This window comes from Aphis gossypii, unplaced genomic scaffold (assembly GCF_020184175.1).
Source record: "Aphis gossypii isolate Hap1 unplaced genomic scaffold, ASM2018417v2 Contig00479, whole genome shotgun sequence".
Lineage (NCBI taxonomy): Eukaryota > Metazoa > Arthropoda > Insecta > Hemiptera > Aphididae > Aphis > Aphis gossypii.
This window is the reverse complement of record NW_026083127.1, coordinates 49,691-70,764: the sequence shown is the minus strand read 5'-3', so window position 1 is coordinate 70,764 and position 21,074 is coordinate 49,691. Positions and strand designations below refer to the sequence as shown.

Below are 21,074 nucleotides of genomic sequence, written 5' to 3'. Positions count from 1 at the left end.
TATTCTTTTATAACATAATATTTGTTATCCATACCCCCACTATGTTTCGTTCCATAACCCTGTTGTATATCATATGAGTTTTTACTCCCATCCTGACTAAAGAGTAGGGATTCATCCCTGCTCTAAACAAGCGTTCGATAGCACTGCATAAAAAGGATGACACGAGCATATGACAAGTCAGTCATAATCCGCTCTTCAAGTTGTAACAATTTCTACGTTTAACCTTCGGTGTTTCATAATGGTTAATGATCTGATCGATTGTAACACATTATTTATTGATAGCAATGTTTATATACATATTGGTTTAGATCCGGAACTTTTGTTTAATTGTGTTGTTTGTATTACAAGTTACTCTCAATGCGTGAAAATGAGTGTGGAATTGTTTCAATCCCTAAATACACTTCTTAACACCGCAAACTTTAGACTTCCATCGCACTTACTGTTAGAGGAGTTTAAATTGATGTCTTAAAATTAGATGAACTATTTACAATTTCCTTACATCACCATTAAACGGGTTGTAAGTTATAATTTGATCGTGTAAAATGAGACAATAATCTGCGGTTTTTGCTGAAATGGCTTTGTCTGTTTCGAATTCAATTCGTAAATCTACAGTCGATGATTTTACATTGTCATTCTGTCGTGATAAATCCACGACTACGATTGGTGCAAATTGTTGAAAAATATTTTTAAGAAGTAAAGGGTCACTATACTCTCTCTCGTAGTACGATTTCTGGAATTCAGCATATTCCTTGTACAATATGGCCGTAAAGATGTTTGTGAAATCTGCACGAAAATCTTCATATGGATATACTTCAGAGTTTAAATGTACTTTTAGGTTTTTCAAATAGCAGTGATCGAATCGTCCTGATGGACAAAATAAATTATTTTTTCGATCGGTTTGAAGTCCAATTAATGCAAATCTAGGTTTCTCCAACAAACTGCTTGATTTTACCGTCAATGAATGAGAAGTGTTCTGAGGGAGAACTGGATACTTGCACAAGTCCCAATTTCTGAACGCACACGCAACTGGTTCACGAGAGTCTAATACTTTTAACAGTTTTATTTTTTCTTTATCACTAACTTTGATGATGGGCATCTTCCAAATCATTTTATTTAATTCAATGGCTACTTTTTTTAAGTTTTTCATTTGGAGTTGTCGCCAAAACGTACAACGCATCAAAATCCGTAGATGATCTGTTTAAAATTATTTGTTGATTACAGTTGAGTAGTATTTTTTTATAATCTTCACAAAATCCAAAAAGTGTTTGAGTGGGATACAACCAGCGAATTTGTTATTTAACATGAAATGTTTATTTTCACTGGCATCCATATCTACGTCCCAAGCAGCATTTTGTAGATTGTTCAATTCACTCGGAGTATGCGAGCAAAAACCTTTAAGACTCGAAGATATTCCAGGAGATTTTAATTTTTGTATTTCCACTCCGTTAATTTCATATCGGATTTCAGAAAATAAAAACGCTAAGCCATTATTTGTAAAGTTGAATTCACCCTTCTCTGCTGTAATATCTGCAGGTATATTTAATTTACCTTCAATGTAAAGATAGCTCTCGCAAGGCAAAGTGTAAGCGTCCATATTTTGAATAGATATTCTAATTTCATCGTTATTGGATAAAGCTGTAGTCGAATACGGAAGGAAAGAGTGATACTGCATTTGAGTTATTTTACAATCTTCTACATATCCGCCAGCTACGTCCAAATACATTTCATCCATGATTATAGAACTTTTAAAGAGCGTAGAAATGATAGATTGTTTTTGGTTAGTTTCTTTATAATCGGTTAATTACGTATTAATCTTGCTAGTAGAACTAATGATTTTCTTGATAACATTTCTTTTTATATAACTGTTGAACTTAATAGCCATCTTTATGTTTAATTTGTAAACGACTTAAGATTGGCTCCCCTCTTAAATTGATTAAGTTATTATCTTGATCTCTTAGCACTATTATATTTACTTTACTTATAGACGTGGAATTAAGCCGGTAGAAAACTAAATGTTTTGGAACTTCAATGATTTTATGTCCAGGCGGTGAAGAAGGGAAAAACTCGTGTATCGTCTGGCTCGGTATACCATTACTGAATGAACCAGAAATTAGATTGAAATTTATTTTTATACAGTTAACTTTCATTATGTTAACTATCCGTTCAGATTCATGTTTTGTGTTTGCAGAGTAAACTTTATTTTCAAAACCTAATATTTTCGATATACTATGTTCAATCGTGAAATCAATATCATGACTACACGTCATTGAACATTTTAATTTATTGCCATCAGCCTGGAGTTGAAACAAAGTAACATGATTTGGTAAGAGTTTTTGAATCGTTGACTCCAGATTAATTATTTCATATAATCCCGTTGGTATAGTTATAGTTTTACATTTTCAAAGCGAATTGCGAAATCTTATCGTATTACAATCCGGTTCTACGTTTGGTATAGAATTATTTGTTTGCAGGCTTAAAAGACACAGCTGCATTGTATTTTTTACTTCTAACGGTGGAAAAATATCACATGACATTTCGCTGGAATTACCATTTAATGTTATCGTGTACATGATAAAAATTTCAAACACAAATGCCCGCAATTAAATGTGTTATAACATTGATGCCTAGTGTAATTGAGTGTGTAGCCGTTCTCTTAAAACTGATAAGAGCTGAGAAAAAAAAAGAAAAACTTGTTCAGATCATGTATACCAACACTAAAACATAAATTCCCTACACCGTTACCATAATGACATTACCAACATAAAAATGTATAAAACTTATATTTTATGTATTTGTATTCAGTATTGACATATAAGTGTCATATTATGTATGCAATGCCACAAATAATTAATATTCATGCAATATTCAATTATTGTTGTATTTCCTAACAATCGATTATTTTGAAACTGAACCCGCAGCCCGCACGTTTTAACTGTGCATAGCAGTCTTGGCGACAGGCATAATATATATATTTATATTATGTAATTATACTATCTGTATTCAGTCTGGTTTTAAACACGTACAAAAATTATTTTTAGCATTCTTATCCGCTAGAATTGTTTGCAATTGTGTCTATAAATATTGTTTTTGTATAAATATCGATATATTAAAAGAGGGGAAAAATCTGATTATAATATACAATGGACTCAAAAGTACCGTCGGCGGCGTCGGGTCTAAATCATAATGCTATTTCATAATTATTAATTTCACTTTAGTCGTTGGCTGTCGTGTATGTACTATATATGTACCATCGCCTTAATAATGTATATCTGTTGTTTAAATATTGTTATTTGTTAATCCGTTTTCGCATTTTCCTATATTGAGATTAATATTTTATATTTATACTTATATTTGCTATAATATATAACATTTTACAATATATTAAAATGGATAAAACATCCGAATTGGAACAATGGTTACTTGAAGAATTTCCATCTAATATTGACTCATGACATAGAAATGTCTTAAATTGATCATAAGATGATGAAAGTCAATGCATCGATATGGGTAAGTTCATGGCCGGTCCTATATAGGGTAGGTCAATTGGGATATTTGTCCTAGCCCCCGCGCGAATTTTAGGGCCCCGCGATTACGTCATGAAAACTAGGTATGTTGCTAGTATGTAGTTAAATTGAAAAAAAATAATTCATAAATATTAAATTCATAAAGTTATAATATGTTTTTGAGATATTGCATTATAATATATTTTATAAATAGCGTTATAGACTTATGGTTAATAATAGTTCTAATAATTCCTATTCTCGGTCGATGCTTAGTGTTATCGCATGAACGCTGACGCTAGCAATCAATTATTTCGTTTTATTTTTATATGTTGTACATGCAATTTGAAAACAATACGATCCGACGATACTGATAATTTTACATTTTCACTTTTAAATTGTACACATGACAAATTATAATTTTTCATGATTGTATATGCAATAGGCATCGTCGCATACTCGCGTCGCTACCATTTGGATAATAATATACGACTTTTACTAATCGTATTCGTTATTAATTATTCAATTATATTTAATAAAATAATTATTGAACATTTAACTTGAGATAATATCAACGCAATATTTGTTTCTCTCTCAGACCCATGCGCAACATAGATAAACCGTATTCACCTAACATTGTTTTTATGATTTTTGATTAATCTTGAGTACAAAATTTAAACTAGGGCCAGCCCTAATTATACCGATATTTTTTATTAGTTGAACAAGTCTTCCGAAGAACAAAGGGAACCAATTATTGTTGTTATTCATCATAATCATCATAAAAGTTACTGGCTAGTGGCAAACACATTAATTACTGTTCCTAATAAAAACATAATGAGTCAACATAAGTAGGTATTCAAATAAAATATAAATCATAAGTATACCAATGGTTGCGGTCGAACTTGTTTTCGATAATAACCATCCATAAGATGGCCTGCTCTTCGTAAAAACATGGATAAATCTCCATTCTCATTAAGTATACCAACATAGTTTTGTATAGTACTGGTAACTTCTCTCTATCAATCTGAGATAGATGAGATCTGATCTGAAAATATTTTTAAGATACATCTTACAATTTATAATGTATTTAAATAATAATAATATATAGGTATTTTGATTTCAGAATAAAATTTCATAAGCTTTTACCTGGAGATGCCTGTGAACTTGATCCATTTCCAAATAATATTGATTCTCAACTATCAATAGTTTCTCTATAATAACAGTAGGTAAGTCTTCAATTAATACAAATAATCTAAATACATTATTAGCTAGATGGTAATTATACCAAATACAAATTCTGCCAAGCATGTTTCCAAATTAGGCCACTCCCAGACAAAAAGCACCATATGAAAAAAAAATAATTCATTTGACATTTTATTATATTATATGAACTAATTTATAAATAAGTTATACCTTCAGCAATTATTTTTTATAATATATTAAGTACACAAATGGTACAATTTCGGTCCGTTAAGGCTATAAGCCAATATATTTTTCGTCTAATTTTTGTAGTCCAATAAATGTTTTGTTTAATATTACACAATTCAAAGTTTTGAATTATATTGCAATTATATGGCATATTTTTACACTTTATATTGCATAAAAATCCTCGCTCTATACATAACTGAAAACAAAAATTGGTATAGGACCTTATGTTTAGGACGAATAGTCTTATAACCACACAAACACATACATACTCATTAACAACGTAGCACAGTATTCACAAGTCTTGATAGATACCTAATAACATAACCTATTTAGTATACTTACTCTGTGTCTGAAAATCGGTGATACCTCATTTACATAGAACCATACTCATTAACAATGCAGTACAGCATTCACAATTCTTGATAGACACTTAATAACATTAGCTGTTTAGTATACTTACTCTGTGTCAAATCGGCAATGCCCATTCACATAGAAACACATAATACATTGTAATACAAACAAATCAATAGAACAATATTCACAAACATGAATATATAATTAAATTAAATATACGCATGAAATCCCAGATATTGGGATGTTTTCCAATCTGCGTCTTCAGTGTGGCATGAAAAGACTCGACATAATTGTTAGTTCGAACTTCTGACCTAAAATATATTACAACAAATGAAAATAAACTGTGTATGATATTTTGTAAGAATTCTAACCCAAAGACACTTATGTTTGCAGCAGTTATTTGTATGAACCAAAAATCTTGGATGTAGCCAAATAGAAATGCTTGTAGGCGTTCGCGAATATCTGGTTGTTGTGATTGACATAATCTACGATTATTTGAAAACCATCAAGCATTGTAAAATTGCAATTAATTTGGGATTCTGCTGGAAGATGAGGTAGAGCTAACACCTACAAATTAAAAACCCAAATTGAATTTAATCGAAACTAATTTTAGGAAAATTTAATAATAACAAAAATGTTTCATCATAATATCATATTACCATGCGTAAAATTGTAGCAGCCTCAACACTGGTCTGAAATAGATGAAATAGTCCGTTCATGCTCCTTTTGCAGTACCGGATAACAGACTATATAATTTGATTTAGTGAATACTCAATACATTAATAATACATTTATATGAGTGAATACATTAATAAAAGTAACATATTTTATTATATAGGTACTCAGTTTCTCAAAAATCATAGATCGACTCACTTGGCAGTAGTGAAACCAACACCCCTGAAGCTTTGTATGAGGCAAAACAATCCTTACTGCTTCTTCATTCAAACCTCGTTCATAATCTGTTATTATGGTTAACTGGTTGTAGTTCAGAGGTAAAATCTGGTGTACAACTCTAAAGAAGGACTCGTATGTGGACTGTGTCATTCTTGTAGTCAATGCATACACCATTGGAAAAGACTGGGTAAAAAAAATCATATTAATTGTATATACAATTAATAGTTTAAAAAAATAACTTACCACATTTCTGTAAACTATATGAAAAGTAAGCAGGCAGCCTTTTTTCAAATCAGGAGGATTTCTTGGCACAGTTTTAAAAGTCCCATCTACTCCTGCGATGGTAATTGATTGGAGTAGTTCTCACTATATTTTCCAATTGCATCTGTATTAGCAAATACTACTCCAACTAGTTCTCTATCTACTATCAATGGACAACCATGTTGAAAAAATCTAAATAAAATAATAAATAATAGTAAGTAAATAATAATATTTGAAATTTATTTCATGAACCTTGAAGAAGGGCGCTGCAGGGTTGAAATATATGATGTTGATGTGGTTGGTTCATTCAGGATATGTGCTAACTGTTCAATGGTAGTTGGATTTTTTGGACGACGACGACGTCGCATTTTATTCAGACAAAACCGGGACTGTAAATGTGTATAGTTTTGTGCACCTTCTGGATTTCTAAGACAGTTAAGGTTGTACAATTAAAACTTTAATCTTATTTATGCTAATAATTACAAACATTTTAAAAACATATAATGTTTATCCAGATTACTCACAACACAACTTCTCGGTTATAAATTTGTCGGATTGAAGTAGCCAAATTGCCGGTACTTGTTCCAGCTAGACCAATAGCTCTTCGTAAATGCACCATTGGAATGTCAACATTTGGAGGGAAATGGTTGTGTTGAACCCGAGAGTCATTATCACCATTCCCTTTTTTTATGTCCATAGTCCTGACCCAAGCTGTTGACGGACAATGTACCGCAACAGTCTTTTGATTTTCACAAATTAAATATCTACATAGCAATAAAATAATTAATAAATAATATTATAATACAAAATTAGTAAGCAATGAATCATTTATATTTCATAAACTATTTATTTAAAAACTATTTAAATGTATAAGCTGTGTTGGTAACATCTGTTAGCTTACTAAATCCTTACTTACGTTTTATCGTTCCTTGCACCATTTTTATAATACCTATAATACAAGTTATCCATAAATACTACTGAATTTATTCTGACACCAGGTAAAATCGTAAATGTTTCGGCTCTCTGACGCTGGATATTTGCCAGTTGACCTGGTACAAAAATAATATTTTACATTAATTGAATTATCATATAAAATTCATATTGGTATCCTACAGAACTAACAATATCAATAATTCATATAAAATACCATTGTTATCTTCTTCAATATCATCTTCTTCCCTCTTCTTCGTCAATACACATTCTTCCTCCTCCTCTTCAAAACTGTTGAAATCCATCAACTCTTCATACTGCAGTTCATTATCTGAATCGATGAAAATAACAAGTGGATTTAATTTAAGAGGAAATTAAGTAATATTTAAAGTGTTATTTTGAATGTATTTTTTTTTTATGTTGAAACTATGTATAATGCATTTTGTAATAACTAATAATTACTTGAGGATGTACTTATATAATTGATATTCACTTAAATAAACTATAAATAGCACAGAAAAAAAATCAATGTTTAATACATATATATAGAAATAAATAATACTTGGTAAGTAATCGTGGTCGCGTAGTGCATCAATACCATTGAAAGCCATATTCGCTGAGTTGGTCCTTTAAGTGAAGTTAAGTTTTAGAAAATTAATAAATAATTAAAGATCAAGAAAACGAATAAATAATTAATGTATTTTAACAGGCTGTCACACGAACTGATATTAAATTATTATTTGGAATATTTACTTTTGTTTTGGTTGGTATGAGATACTATTTGATATGCTCGTTTTTCTTTTTCTTATCATTTTTAGGAGAACGGCTTTTGGCCCAGTGTAATTATACTGTATATTACATCCACTGAGGTACGACTGTAGTTCTAGAGGAGGCGGTAGATTATCAAAACTGTCGTAGTATGTAACTTGTTTTCCAATTTTTTTATACGCTATCCAATGAGTTCCTGTACTTTTTTCAATGTCCAAATTGATAACCGCTGATTCTTTATGCTTTGATCGTGGAGTTAACCTATCTCTAGAAAACGCTCCGATGAAATGAGGTATTTTCATTATGCGCACATGTTTTATAATTTCGTAATCATACAGCGCTCTTTTGGGTAACGTAGAAATTAGTTTTTTTGCCGTTTTGGAGTTTTCTTTAAAGATTTACGGGTACCCTTTCTTTTATACGAACCACCTCCGTGTGGAGCGAGATATAGTCCTTTTCCTTTCTCTATTTTATACGTGCCGCCTTTATTAGGTGCGAGATATAATCCTCTGCCCAAATGTGAAGGTTCATTTTTATTAAACTCACTAACGGTTTTTACAACGTTAGAAATGCCACCTGTTAGCGCTCCAAGTGCAGATAAGCCAGCAAAAATTGGTATCAATGGTAACATACCACCAGTTTTCGGTATAGGTATGACACGAGGTACTCGAGATTTCTTGCCGTTTTTACGGAATATTTTTTTAGCTGCCGCAACACATTTTTTTGTTAATTTCATCAGGTTTTTTTCATTAATATTTTTTTTGAGTACATTTTTAGCCGCCTTTATTGCAGCTTTGAATCCACATCCTGCACCAATTTTACGTTTTGCCTTCATGCCCGTTGTGACTAACCACGCTGCAGCCTTTTCTTTTAAATTTGAGTCTTTTGACTTGAATCTATTCCAAGCCCTATTTTCTAATATATAATCTGCTTTTTGACGATCTGTCAAAGATTTGCTGTGATCATAAGCGATATCGTGTTCTTTACACGCCGAATCTAAAGGATTGATACCTTTATCACCACGATCCAACCGTTTTCTCAATTTTGTCCCCGGACCGCAGTACTGATAACCTAAAATGATAAATAAAAACTATAAACTTGTAAAGTGATATTGTTAGGTTATGTGTATGTGTGTGTGTGTGGTACAGTTTATAATTACCTGGTAAATGAATTTCAAGTGGTAATTTATTTATAAGAGTGTTAATTATACCTCCGCCTTTATTCTTGTTGTTTCTTCGAACGGGTGACATCGTGTAATGGTCAGATTACAAAGATTACACAGTTATTTATACATAATCATTATATTATAATGAAGTTTGTCGATTAACAAATAAAACTCACAGTGTAAAATATCGACCCACCTACGACTCGTGAATCAAGACATGGAGCGCTTTTACCAAATACCTGTCGTGCTTTAGTTGTTGGTCCTTCTGGATGTGGTAAAACGAATTTAATTTATGCCTTATTGACTTATATCAATGGTATACGATTTCATAACGTTTATATATACTCCAAAACACTCGATCAACCTAAATATAAAATGCTTTGTGAAATTTTAAAAGATGTGGACGGAGTACAGTTATTCACTTTTCATGAAAACGATGAGGTTATCCCTCCAGAAAAAGCATTACCAGATTCTTTTTTTATATTTTACGATATTTTATGTGAAAATCAGAATATTGTACGTTCTTACTACACGCGCTGTAGACATAACAACGTTAATGTGTTCTATCTGGCGCAATCATTCGCACGCATACCAAAACAACTTATTCGAGATAATAGCAACATGATAATATTATTCAAGCAAGATGAGACTAATTTAAAACACGTTTACATGGAACACTGCTCTGGTGATATGAATTATCCCGAGTTTATAGAGTTTTGTACTTTGTGTTGGAGTAAGGGGAGATTCAATTTCGTCGTAATAAGTAAGGACTGTGAACGTGACAACGGACGGTATCGACACGGTTTTGACATGTTTGTCGTTATATAAAACACTATAGTACGATATTAACCATGGAAGACGATAGTATAGTGTTGAACGAATTAGTTATTGCTAAGGAAAACATTAAACGTAAATTTGAAGCATTAAAAAGAGGTGGTGCCGATATTCAATCTTATGTATCACAAACATTTAAACCAATAATCGAACCTCTGAACAAATTACATAACCAATCGCCAACACCACAAACTTCCGAAGCAGGTAATGATAATGACATTTCGAATGCAATTGAAGATTTAGCTACCGATAATCGGACGGGAACTTACCGGTCATTAGAAGAATGTGAGAAAGATAAAATTTATGGTCCTAGAAAAAAATCTGATGGTGTTATTAAATTAGGTCATGAATAAGTACAATTTAAAAACAATGAAATAATTATCAATGATTCATCTTATCAGCTAACACCGGGGCTTGTTGAGTTATTGTTTTCTAGATATCCAATGCAATATACTGATAGTGATTTAAATACATATAAATCAATACTTATTCAAATATCGGCACATTTAACGCTGGACGGTACAAAAATTAAGCAAGGTGGTGCAAAGTATAAACAAATTATTTGTAAGCTATTTTCCTCGGGGACCGGTGTGCAATTACAAACGCATAATTTAGTATATTGGAATGATTTGAATGAGTTGGTTGATAGATTAAGACTTATTTTAGCCTCTCAATCTGCAGGAAACACCGGAGTTTCAAACGAAATATTATCTATTTTTGAAGAACTCTACGAATCCGGTATAACAAAGAAAATACCTAATGTCTAAACGTGATATAGCAATCGAACTTCACAGACCGGCTAGGAAAAATTATACTAGATGAACAGTAAATGTGTACGGAAAAAACGATTTATGGCAGGCAGATTTGGTCGAGATGATACCACTTTCAAAGAAAAACAATGGATACAAGTATATTCTCTGTGTGATTGACTGCTTCACGAAATTCGCCTGGGTTATTCCATTAAAAACAAAAACGGCTTGTGAAGTGACCGGGGCCATGTCAAAAATACTTATAAGTAGATCGCCTAAACTGCTGCAGGTATATAATGGAAAAGAATTTTACAATTTGAAATTTGACATGTTAATGGCAAAGCATAATATAAAAAAGTATAGCACATATTCAACGACAAAAGCTTGTTTTGTAGAAAGGTTTAACCGAACTTTAAAAACAAACATGTATAGAGAGTTTATTGCACAGGGTTCACATAAATGGTTTTCTATTTTACCCATCCTGATAGACAATTACAACAATTCAAAACATAGAACGATCGGGATGACACCAGTCCAGGCGGAAGAAAATCCTGCACTACTGACTTTGAAACAACGCACAATCGTTAATAGGAAAGTAAAATTTCATGTTGGAGATAAAGTTCGAATAAGCACTCAGAAAGGAGTTTTTACAAAAGGATTTTTACCTAATTGGTCAACAGAAATATTCACAATAATAAAAATAAACAAAACAGAACCACCCACTTATCAGTTACACGATTATCATGATGAACCAATAGCCAGTTGTTTTTACACCGAAGAAATATCTAAAACAAATTTTCCTAATGATTATTTAATCGAAAAAATTATACAAAAGAAGGGGAATCAGATATATGTTAAATGGATAGGGTTTGACAATTCTCATATTCATGGATAAATAAGAATGAAATTAAAAATAATTTCAGTCGGTGTTCAGAAGTGAATGTGCTCGGTACCACGAAATTATTTTTCAATATTCCATACGGTGAGTCAGCTTAACAATATGTCTTCGGCTATTTTGGACATTCATTGCATTCTCGGAGTCAACAACAAGTATTTTATTAAAGAAATGTCTATAGCAGACACTGAAACATGGACTAACCAACACTTTATATTTGAACATACATCTTAAAAACAAGACGCAAAAAGTCGAAGCGTAAACAGTTGGCTTGAACGGTTGCAACACGGTTTATCATTGGAATACGGCGATATCAAGTATGGAGAAATACAGAAAATATTTCAATCATTAACATTTGATAGAATTTACGTCAAAGGTTTGCAGAAACAAAAAATTATCGAAGAGTTTATGCCGCACGCTACCGTCTTCAACATTGAAAACTTAGAATGTCCACGGCTTAGTCAATTGAACGGAGAAACACTACCATGTTGTATTTTTCATATGGATTTTAATCCTCAACAATGAACATTGTATAAAGTATTTGCATTAAAAAAATGGTATGTTTATAATGTTTAAGATTGTATTCTATTATTTAAATAAACAATAATAATATTTTAACATTGTTGGATTTTTTTTTATTTACTATATAACATGGTATAATGTTAATAAAAACAAAATCAAACAGATATTTTAACAATAAATTATAGAATATATATATATATATATATTATGTACACTGTATAACAATTTTTAACATTTAGTTGTTCAAGTTGTACATTGTATAAAGTATTTAAAAAATGGTATGTTTAAAATGTTTAAGATTGTATTCTATTAATTAAATAAACAATAATAATAATAATATTTTAGCATTGTTGAATTATTTTTTACTATATAACATGGTATAATATTATTAAAAACAAAATCACACAGATATTTACATGACAATAACAATAAATTATAGAATATATATATATTATGTACACAGTATAATAATTTTTAACATTTAGTTGTTCAAGTACCCCCATGGTAACGTTTCTATTATGTCACCTTCCGAATACATAGCCATCCGTTTGTCGTATTCCATTTTGAAAGTTTTTGATGTAAATGTTGTTGCTAATTGCTTAGTTTTAGAATTTCGGGTTATTTGTTGAAATTGTAGTTGTACCTCCTTTATTTCGTCCATCATTAATTTTTTCATACTGTCCATATTTAATTTTTGAACATTTTCATAACTAAGTGTAAATCCTTTTATTTTTGTTGTTGTCCGGTTTTCGTTATCTGTGTGTGCTATACTTTTAGGACCAGTCGACACCCAGTCTGTTATATGTACACCTGGACCTAATTCATCAGTCCATTCACCTAGCATGCACCCTGTCTTTACTTCGACATCATCGAAAATATAAAATACGCTATCTGTGTCGTAATACACGACTTTCTCACCGAGATTGTCCAACATGTTATACAATCTAAATCTGGCATTTGATGTTGTGAACGCCGCTATGTAAATTTTGGTATTATGTTCGTTTCCGACGTATTCGTTAATTTGTTTATAAGAAACTTCGACTAAATCATCCGTCAAAAACACTATGTTTTCAATTTCTAGTTTACTGTCCAACAATACTTGATACCATTGATACCATCTGTCCGGTTTTGATATGATCTCGGTTTTTGTTTGATTAGGTCTTTGTCCAAACTTACCCCAAAACGAATTCAGGCATATTTTAGCAAGTGCTCTTAATCCAGGATTTTCTTTTATATTTTCTATATCCAAATCGATTCCCACTGCATTTTTTATTGCTAAAATATAATCATTAACTGTTCGATAGTCATTTTTCCAAGAGCTAGTTTCTAGCTTAATTTTTAAAAATCGTTATATATATTCTTTAAACAATGTATTAGATTGTTTTTCAAAATGTTGCACTTCATAAATTTTTATGATTTTATAACCTTTCTCTATAGCTTTTTGCACTTCGTCTGTGGTCCAAGTTCCTGTAAGTGACTTCTGATCAGCGTTGTGTGTACACTGTCTAATTTTATCAAGATGACATTGATTACAAAGTGTAAATACTAATTTTTTAGATTTTATCGGAAGTACGGGATAATATAAATTGGTCGGTGGTAATAATTTTCATTTGATAAATCCATACCAATTTGATTCCGAATATTTTTCAATTGATGGATTAAAAATCTTTTTAGGATGGCCTACGGGGTAATTATCATAATACATTACTGTCGGGTATAAACTGCATACATCGATGTATTTAATTTTTTTATTTTTAACCATTAATTTTGTAGCGTTAGTTCTTCCTCCGAAAAATGCATCTCGTGGGTTTAGTGGCTCAATCATATCATCTGGATATTGCACCATTTGCTTATAATCGGAGTGCTTTCTCCATTTATAACTCCATATTTCTTCAACTTGGTACCCATTTTCTTTCAATTGAGTAGTCCGTCTAATTGTGTTGTTGTATAAATCGGTCACGGAGTGTTTATTAACGGGGTTTGTATCATTAGGGTTGAAGCAATCCGGACAGCCATGCCAGAAACATCCATAAATATATCAGTATCTGATATATTTTTTTTTCCGACACATCATAACCGTCGACTTTAGCACCGCATATGACAGCTTCTCCGCCGTTTAATGCATGTTTTATATTTTTATTTCCATTTAATATTTTGCTTTTCAACCACTTGATTGATTCGTCTGAAAATTTCTCTTTTTTCACATTTTGAACGACTGGTATAGTGGAATTTGACAAGTCACTCTGCCGATAAATTGACATACATACACTCGCAATGGTTATGTTCTTAAAGGGGTCAATGTTGCACACGTCCAAAAATTGTTTTCTGAGTTCTAAACATCCTCTTCGTAGAATGTCAACGTCCGAATTACAATATTCTTCCAACTCTTTTTTGAAATTAAATGTATAATTGTTATTTGTCATTTCATCATGCCAATTTATAAAAGCTGTTCTTTGTTTCGTTGTCATAGTATTATAGCCGTAATAAGATTTGTTGGGTAAAGGTCCTATATAACTTTGATTTTCTGGAGTATTGAAAAAATGTGGAAAGTATCCTTTTTTCGCTTCTGTAAGTCCAAACGTTTTTGGGAAGTCAGATAGTCTAGACTGAATAAAATTAAGGCTATTGATGAATTTTATGTTCAAGCCCCCTTCTTTTATTTTGAGCATCATAACTTTTGTCCCGTTACGAATTATTTCGTATTTAACTGTTGGCATGTATTTTAAAATTTATTGTATTATAAAATATGTATCATATGATTTTGAATTGTGTGCTATGTATGTTGTTCCTTTCATTTATTTACTTAGTGCCCATTTGCAAAATTTATCATTAGCCGTAATCTGTCGAAAACACATATTTTGTTCCTTCAAAATTGTGCACAATTACCATATTTGGTATGTGTAATGTGTGTTCCTGTGTTTTGTTGGGCTTCATAATCGAAAAATATATAATTCGTTGTGAACGTACAGTCTTTTCGTTTTTCTGATGATTTGTTGTTACAAACGCAGGCTTCCACACAATATCCTCCTTTTCCTATTTTTCGTTGCATAAAACATTCATGTAGACACAATTTGATGTTTTCTTGTTTACAATTATGGCATTTTCCATATCCGCAAACGCTATAGTGTGTGTGGTCATTTCTTTGTACGATTAAATTACATCTACTGCATTTATACTCCTTGTCGCAAACATTTCTATGTTTTCTTAAACATTCGACATCGACACAGTAACGGTTGCACTCTTGACAAAAATTTTTTTCTTTTCTGAAGTCATGGATATGATATTTTTCGTTACACAGCTTACACTTTAGCCCGGTCCTTTTTTACACACGTGTTTATTTTTATTATTATTATACCCCGTATCACATAATTCGCAGTAGTATACACGTTCCTTAAACGAAGGCATGGAATAAATAGTATGAAAATGATCATTTTTTTTCAATAGATAAATCTTAATTCTATTTTCATTTCCCGAGTAGTCGATTTCACAAAAATTATCCACATTCACGACTTTCACTTGAATGTTCAACAATGTTTCGACATTTTCTATATCGCGGTAGGTAAACGGTCGGTTATCAAATATTTTTAATTTTTGATATAATTGCTTTGTCAAACGTGTTTGTATATTATTTCTGCCATTTCGTAGGTCTTTTATTTGGCTATCTGTTAATTTATGTCCCAATATATCAGCAGTCTTGTACGATAATTCAACTAAAATAGCACGGGGGCAACATAATTCATCTTGATTATTAATTTCTGTTACACATCTTTTGTTTTTGGTAAAAAGATTCAAGTATACCCAAGACGGTTTAGGTTTATCACCTTTAGGCATTATAATAACTTGAAAACTGAATACCGTTTCGTTAATATTCACAGACTGATCCGATGTTAATCTATTATATAAAAATAAGTCCGGTTTTCCTCCCTGACGCTATAACTCCAGAACGCACGAACCGATTTCCACGGTTTTGCATTCGTTGGAAAGGTCTTGGGCTCCGTGAGGTTTATAGCAAAGAAAATTCTGGAAAATTCAGGAAAAATTCAACAGAAAAGTGGGGAAATCGTTTTTCACATTCAGCGCCATCTATTATACATAGCATGTACTTCAAACCAATAGCAACGGTGCGTGATAAAGTGTGTGACAGATAGTCATTATTCTCTGCTCAGTTAATTTCATTTAAGCTCAGTGTAAATTATGTGGATCGTGCATTTGAAGTTAAATTCAACACTCTGTCCATAGTCCAAAATGCCTAGAGAACGACGTGCGAACATCGGCCGCCGCACAAGACATGCAAGCCAGCAACAAGTCTATTCAAGGAACTTAAGAGAAGAAAGACAAAATATAATAAGAGAAAATGACCGATTGAGACATCGCGTGAGCACACGAAGATCATTGGCATCATACAATCGCTTGGCATTCCAATATGATCCCACTGCGAACTACAGTGATGATGAAAATTTGGATATTGGACGAATGACGACTATATGCCGATATTGCAATGCGGTAAAGTTCAAAAGAGAAACGGTTGGATTGTGCTGCGCAAGTGGAAAAGTCAAACTGGATCCATTACTTACACCACCACAGCCACTGAAAACATTGTTTGATGGAAGTGATCCCGATTCCAGCCATTTTCTTCAACACATCCTTGAATACAATAACTGCTTTCGCATGACTTCCTTTGGAGCTAATATCATTCGAGAAGGCGGCTTCATGCCGACTTGCAAGGTAAAAGATACAACACACATAACCAACACATAATTGCAACACATAACAACTTCATATACACCACACACTACACCATCACACGATTTACAATGTATTCATGAACAAATTTAATGATATTTGCAATTACAGATACAAGGTCAAATATATCATTTGCATGGTTCAATGGTGCAAACACCAGATGAACCGCATCAATTTCTGCAAATATATTTCATTTCGTCGATGGTGGATCAGCTGAACGTGCGGTGCAATATACAGGGAGCACAACAGTTAAAGAGACGAATTATTGAACAGTTGCAAGCATTTTTTCACGCTAATAATGCTGTGGTTAATATGTTCAAAACAGCATTGGAACGAATGCCATCGGATACGCACAAATTTGTCATAAGAGCGGATTGTACTCCAACAGGTGAACATGTGCGAAGATTCAATGCACCCACCGTTAATGATGTTGCTGCAATTATTGTTGGCGATCCAACTAAATCACGAGACATTGTCGTTCAGCGAAGAAGCAATATCATGCATCGTGTAAACGAGACACATCGTTTGTACGATGCGTTACAATATCCAATCATTTATTGGCAAGGGCAAGACGGATACGACATCACGTTGAAGATGGTCGATCCAATTACAGGTACAATATTCACACACTAATTATTTCCATTATTACTTTTATTGGTTTCCATTAACAATTCATTTAATTTTGCATTTTCAGGAGTATCAACGAATAATAAAAATCTAAGCACAATGAATTACTATGCGTATCGTATGATGATTCGTACACATGAGGAGAATGTCATTCTGAAGTGCGGTCGGCTATTCCAGCAATTCGCTGTCGACATGTATGTCAAAGTCGAGACCGAACGTTTAGCGTTCATCAGATTCAATCAGCCAAAGCTACGATCTGAGGACTATATACACTTGCGTGATGCTATTCATTCAGATGGTGATGTTCAGAATATTGGACGACTGACGATTCTCCCATCAACTTATATCGGAAGCCCACGCCACATGCACGAATACGCTCAAGACGCTATGACGTACGTGCGAAATTATGGAACTCCGGATTTATTTATTACGGTCACATGCAATCCGAAGTGGACGGAAATTGAAAGCGAGTTGGAACCGGGTCAAAAACCGCAAGATCGCCATGACATAATCGCCAGAGTATTTCAGCAAAAACTCAAGGTTATGATGGATGTGCTTACTAAGTATCGAGTTTTTGGTGACACACGTTGTTATATGTACTCGGTGGAATGGCAGAAGCGTGGACTACCGCATGCTCATATCCTAATTTGGTTGCTGAACAAATTACATTCAAATGAAGTGGATGACATCATATCAGCTGAAATTCCTGATCCAGTCACTGATCCCCGTCTACACGACATTGTGACGACACAGATGGTGCATGGACCGTGCGGTGCATTAAATCCATTATCGCCTTGCATGGCTGATGGAAAGTGCACAAAACGATATCCGCGACCGTTAGTTGCTGAAACAGTCACAGGGAACGATGGATATCCAGTTTATCGTCGGCGTTCAAAAGAAGATAACGGTCGAACTATCAAAGTTAAAGTTCAAAATCAAGAGATTGAGATCGGAAATGAATTCATTGTACCATATTGCCCGCTGCTATCACGAATTTTCGAAACACATGCAAACGTTGAGAGTTGTCATTCGGCCAAATCAATCAAATATTTGTGCAAGTACGTCACAAAAGGCAGCGACATGGCTGTGTTTGGTATTGCGTCGGAAAATGTGAATGACGAAATCAGCAACTTCCAAATGGGCAGATACGTCAGTACTAATGAAGCACTGTGGCGATTATTGTCATTTCAAATTCATGAAAGATATCCCACAGTTGTACATTTAGCAGTGCATTTGGAAAATGGCCAAAGAGTTTACTTCACTGAGGCTAATGCGGCACAACGAGCTGAGAGACCACCATCGACAACATTGACTAGCTTCTTTGCAATGTGTGAAGCAGATCCATTCGCAGCGACGCTGATGTACGTTGAAATGCCCAAGTATTACACTTGGAATCAATCAACAAAGAAATTCCAACGTCGCAAACAAAAGGAACCCCAGTTCCAGACTGGCCACAGGTGTTTTCAACTGATGCACTAGGTCGTATGTACACTGTTCATCCTAGAAACGATGAATGTTTTTATTTGCGACTGCTGTTAGTAAATGTACGTGGACCGAAATCATTTGCGCATTTGAAAACTGTGAATGGCCACCAATGCCAAACATATCGAGAAGCATGTCAACTATTGGGTTTGCTGGAGAACGATTCTCATTGGGATTTAACACTTGCAGATTCAGTTGTTTCATCAAATGCGTACCAAATACGAACGCTGTTCGCAATTATCATCACCACATGTTTTCCTTCACAACCAATTCAGTTATGGAACAAATACAAAGACGCCATATGTGAAGATATCTTGCATCGCTTTCGTATTCAAACGAATAATCCTGACATCCAAATAACCGATGAAATCTACAATGAAGGATTGATTCTGATTGAGGATCAATGCTTGACTATTGCAAACAAGCTACTGATTGAAGTAGGAATGATTGCGCCAAATCGATCGATGCACGATGCATTCAACCAAGAATTAAATCGAGAGCTGCAATACAATGTTGATACATTGCAGGAATTCGTTAGAAATAATGTTCCGTTGCTGAATGAACAGCAAAAACAAGTATACAAAACATTAATGCAAGCGGTGGACAATAATACTGGTGGTCTATTCTTCCTGGATGCACCTGGAGGAACAGGGAAAACATTTGTCATTTCATTGATTTGGGCCACTATTCGATCAAGATGTGACATAGCTTTGGCGTTAGCATCATCTGGAATTGCGGCGACTCTTCTAGATGGCGGTCGTACTGCACATTCTGCGCTTAAGTTGCCACTCAATTTAAACACAATTGATACTCCAACGTGCAATATTTCCCGATCCAGTGCAATGGGAAAATTGTTAATGCAATGCAAGCTCATTGTTTGGGATGAGTGCACAATGGCACATAAGAAATCACTTGAAGCACTTAACTTCACACTGAAGGATCTTCGAAGAAATAACAACATCTTTGGCGGCTTGATGATATTGTTGGCAGGCGATTTCAGGCAGACGTTGCCAGTAGTTCCCCGTGGAACGCCTGCAGATGAATTGAATGCTTGCCTAAAGGCATCACCTTTATGGAATAACGTAAAAACATTATCGCTAACCACTAATATGAGAGTTCAACTTCAAAATGATCAAAGTGCTGCACAATTTTCCAAACAATTGTTAGATCTTGGAAATGGAAAAGTCCCAGTTGATGCGACATCTGGATTAATTACTCTTACCAACGACTTTTGCCGATTTGTAGACACTCAATTAGTTCTTATTGAAAATGTTTTCCCAAACATTAGTGAGAATTATAAGAATTATGCTTGGTTAAGTCAACGAGCAATTCTTGCAGCAAAGAATAATGATGTCCACGCACTGAATTTCACCATTCAATCAAAAATTGCTGGCGATTTGGTGACATACAAATCCGTTGATTCAATAACAAATCCCGATGATGTAGTAAATTATCCAACGGAGTTTTTGAACTCTCTGGAGATACCAGGATTTCCACCACATAACTTGCAACTGAAAGTTGGTACAGTTATTTTGATACTGCGTAATTTGAATCCACCGCGACTTCACAACGGTACTCGACTTTCGGTAAAGAGACTTATGCCGAATTTAATTGAGGCAACCATTATTAACGGAAAGTACGCAGGTGAAAATGTATGTATTCCTCGAATACCAATGATTCCGACTGATCTTCCGTTTGACTTCAAACGATTGCAATTCCCAGTTCGCCTTGCGTTCGCAATGACAATTAATAAGTCGCAAGGCCAATCGCTTAGTGTTTGCTGGATAAATTTGGAAAATCATTGTTTTTCACATGGACAGTTATACGTTGCGTGTTCACGAGTTGGGAAACCATCCGCTTTGTTTGTGTTAACGTCAGACCAAAAAACAAAAAATGTGGTTTACCAAAGAGCACTACAATGA

General features: G+C 33.5%; 3 protein-coding genes and 1 pseudogene across 3 annotated transcripts; 2 read left to right on the top strand and 2 right to left on the bottom strand.

Annotated features, from left to right (window-relative positions):
* Nucleotides 1–484: 484 nt before the first annotated feature.
* Nucleotides 485–1,096, bottom strand: LOC126554392 (uncharacterized). Its single transcript, XM_050209468.1, has one exon. It carries the CDS (start codon nucleotides 1,094–1,096, stop codon nucleotides 485–487), a length of 612 nt encoding a protein of 203 aa, XP_050065425.1.
* Nucleotides 1,097–5,442: 4,346 nt separating this feature from the next.
* LOC126554386 (uncharacterized) lies at nucleotides 5,443–8,065 on the bottom strand (annotated as a pseudogene).
* Nucleotides 8,066–16,382: 8,317 nt separating this feature from the next.
* Nucleotides 16,383–19,149, top strand: LOC126554391 (uncharacterized). Its single transcript, XM_050209467.1, has 3 exons — nucleotides 16,383–17,025; nucleotides 17,155–17,656; nucleotides 17,738–19,149. Exons 1-3 carry the CDS (start codon nucleotides 16,546–16,548, stop codon nucleotides 19,147–19,149), a joined length of 2,394 nt encoding a protein of 797 aa, XP_050065424.1. The 5' UTR covers nucleotides 16,383–16,545.
* A 5-nt stretch (nucleotides 19,150–19,154) lies between these two features.
* Nucleotides 19,155–21,074, top strand: LOC126554390 (ATP-dependent DNA helicase pif1-like). Its single transcript, XM_050209466.1, has one exon. The coding sequence runs from the start codon at nucleotides 19,155–19,157 to the stop codon at nucleotides 21,072–21,074; it is 1,920 nt and encodes a 639-aa protein (XP_050065423.1).

Coding starts and splice junctions, on each gene's coding strand:
- LOC126554392 (XM_050209468.1), bottom strand. CDS start 1,096: ATGCCCATCATCAAAGTTAGTGATAAAGAAAAAATAAAACTGTTAAAA.
- LOC126554391 (XM_050209467.1), top strand. CDS start 16,546: ATGCCTAGAGAACGACGTGCGAACATCGGCCGCCGCACAAGACATGCA. Junction 17,026..17,154: donor GCTTCATGCCGACTTGCAAG/GTAAAAGATACA, acceptor TTGCAATTACAG/ATACAAGGTCAAATATATCA. Junction 17,657..17,737: donor GATGGTCGATCCAATTACAG/GTACAATATTCA, acceptor TTGCATTTTCAG/GAGTATCAACGAATAATAAA.
- LOC126554390 (XM_050209466.1), top strand. CDS start 19,155: ATGTACACTGTTCATCCTAGAAACGATGAATGTTTTTATTTGCGACTG.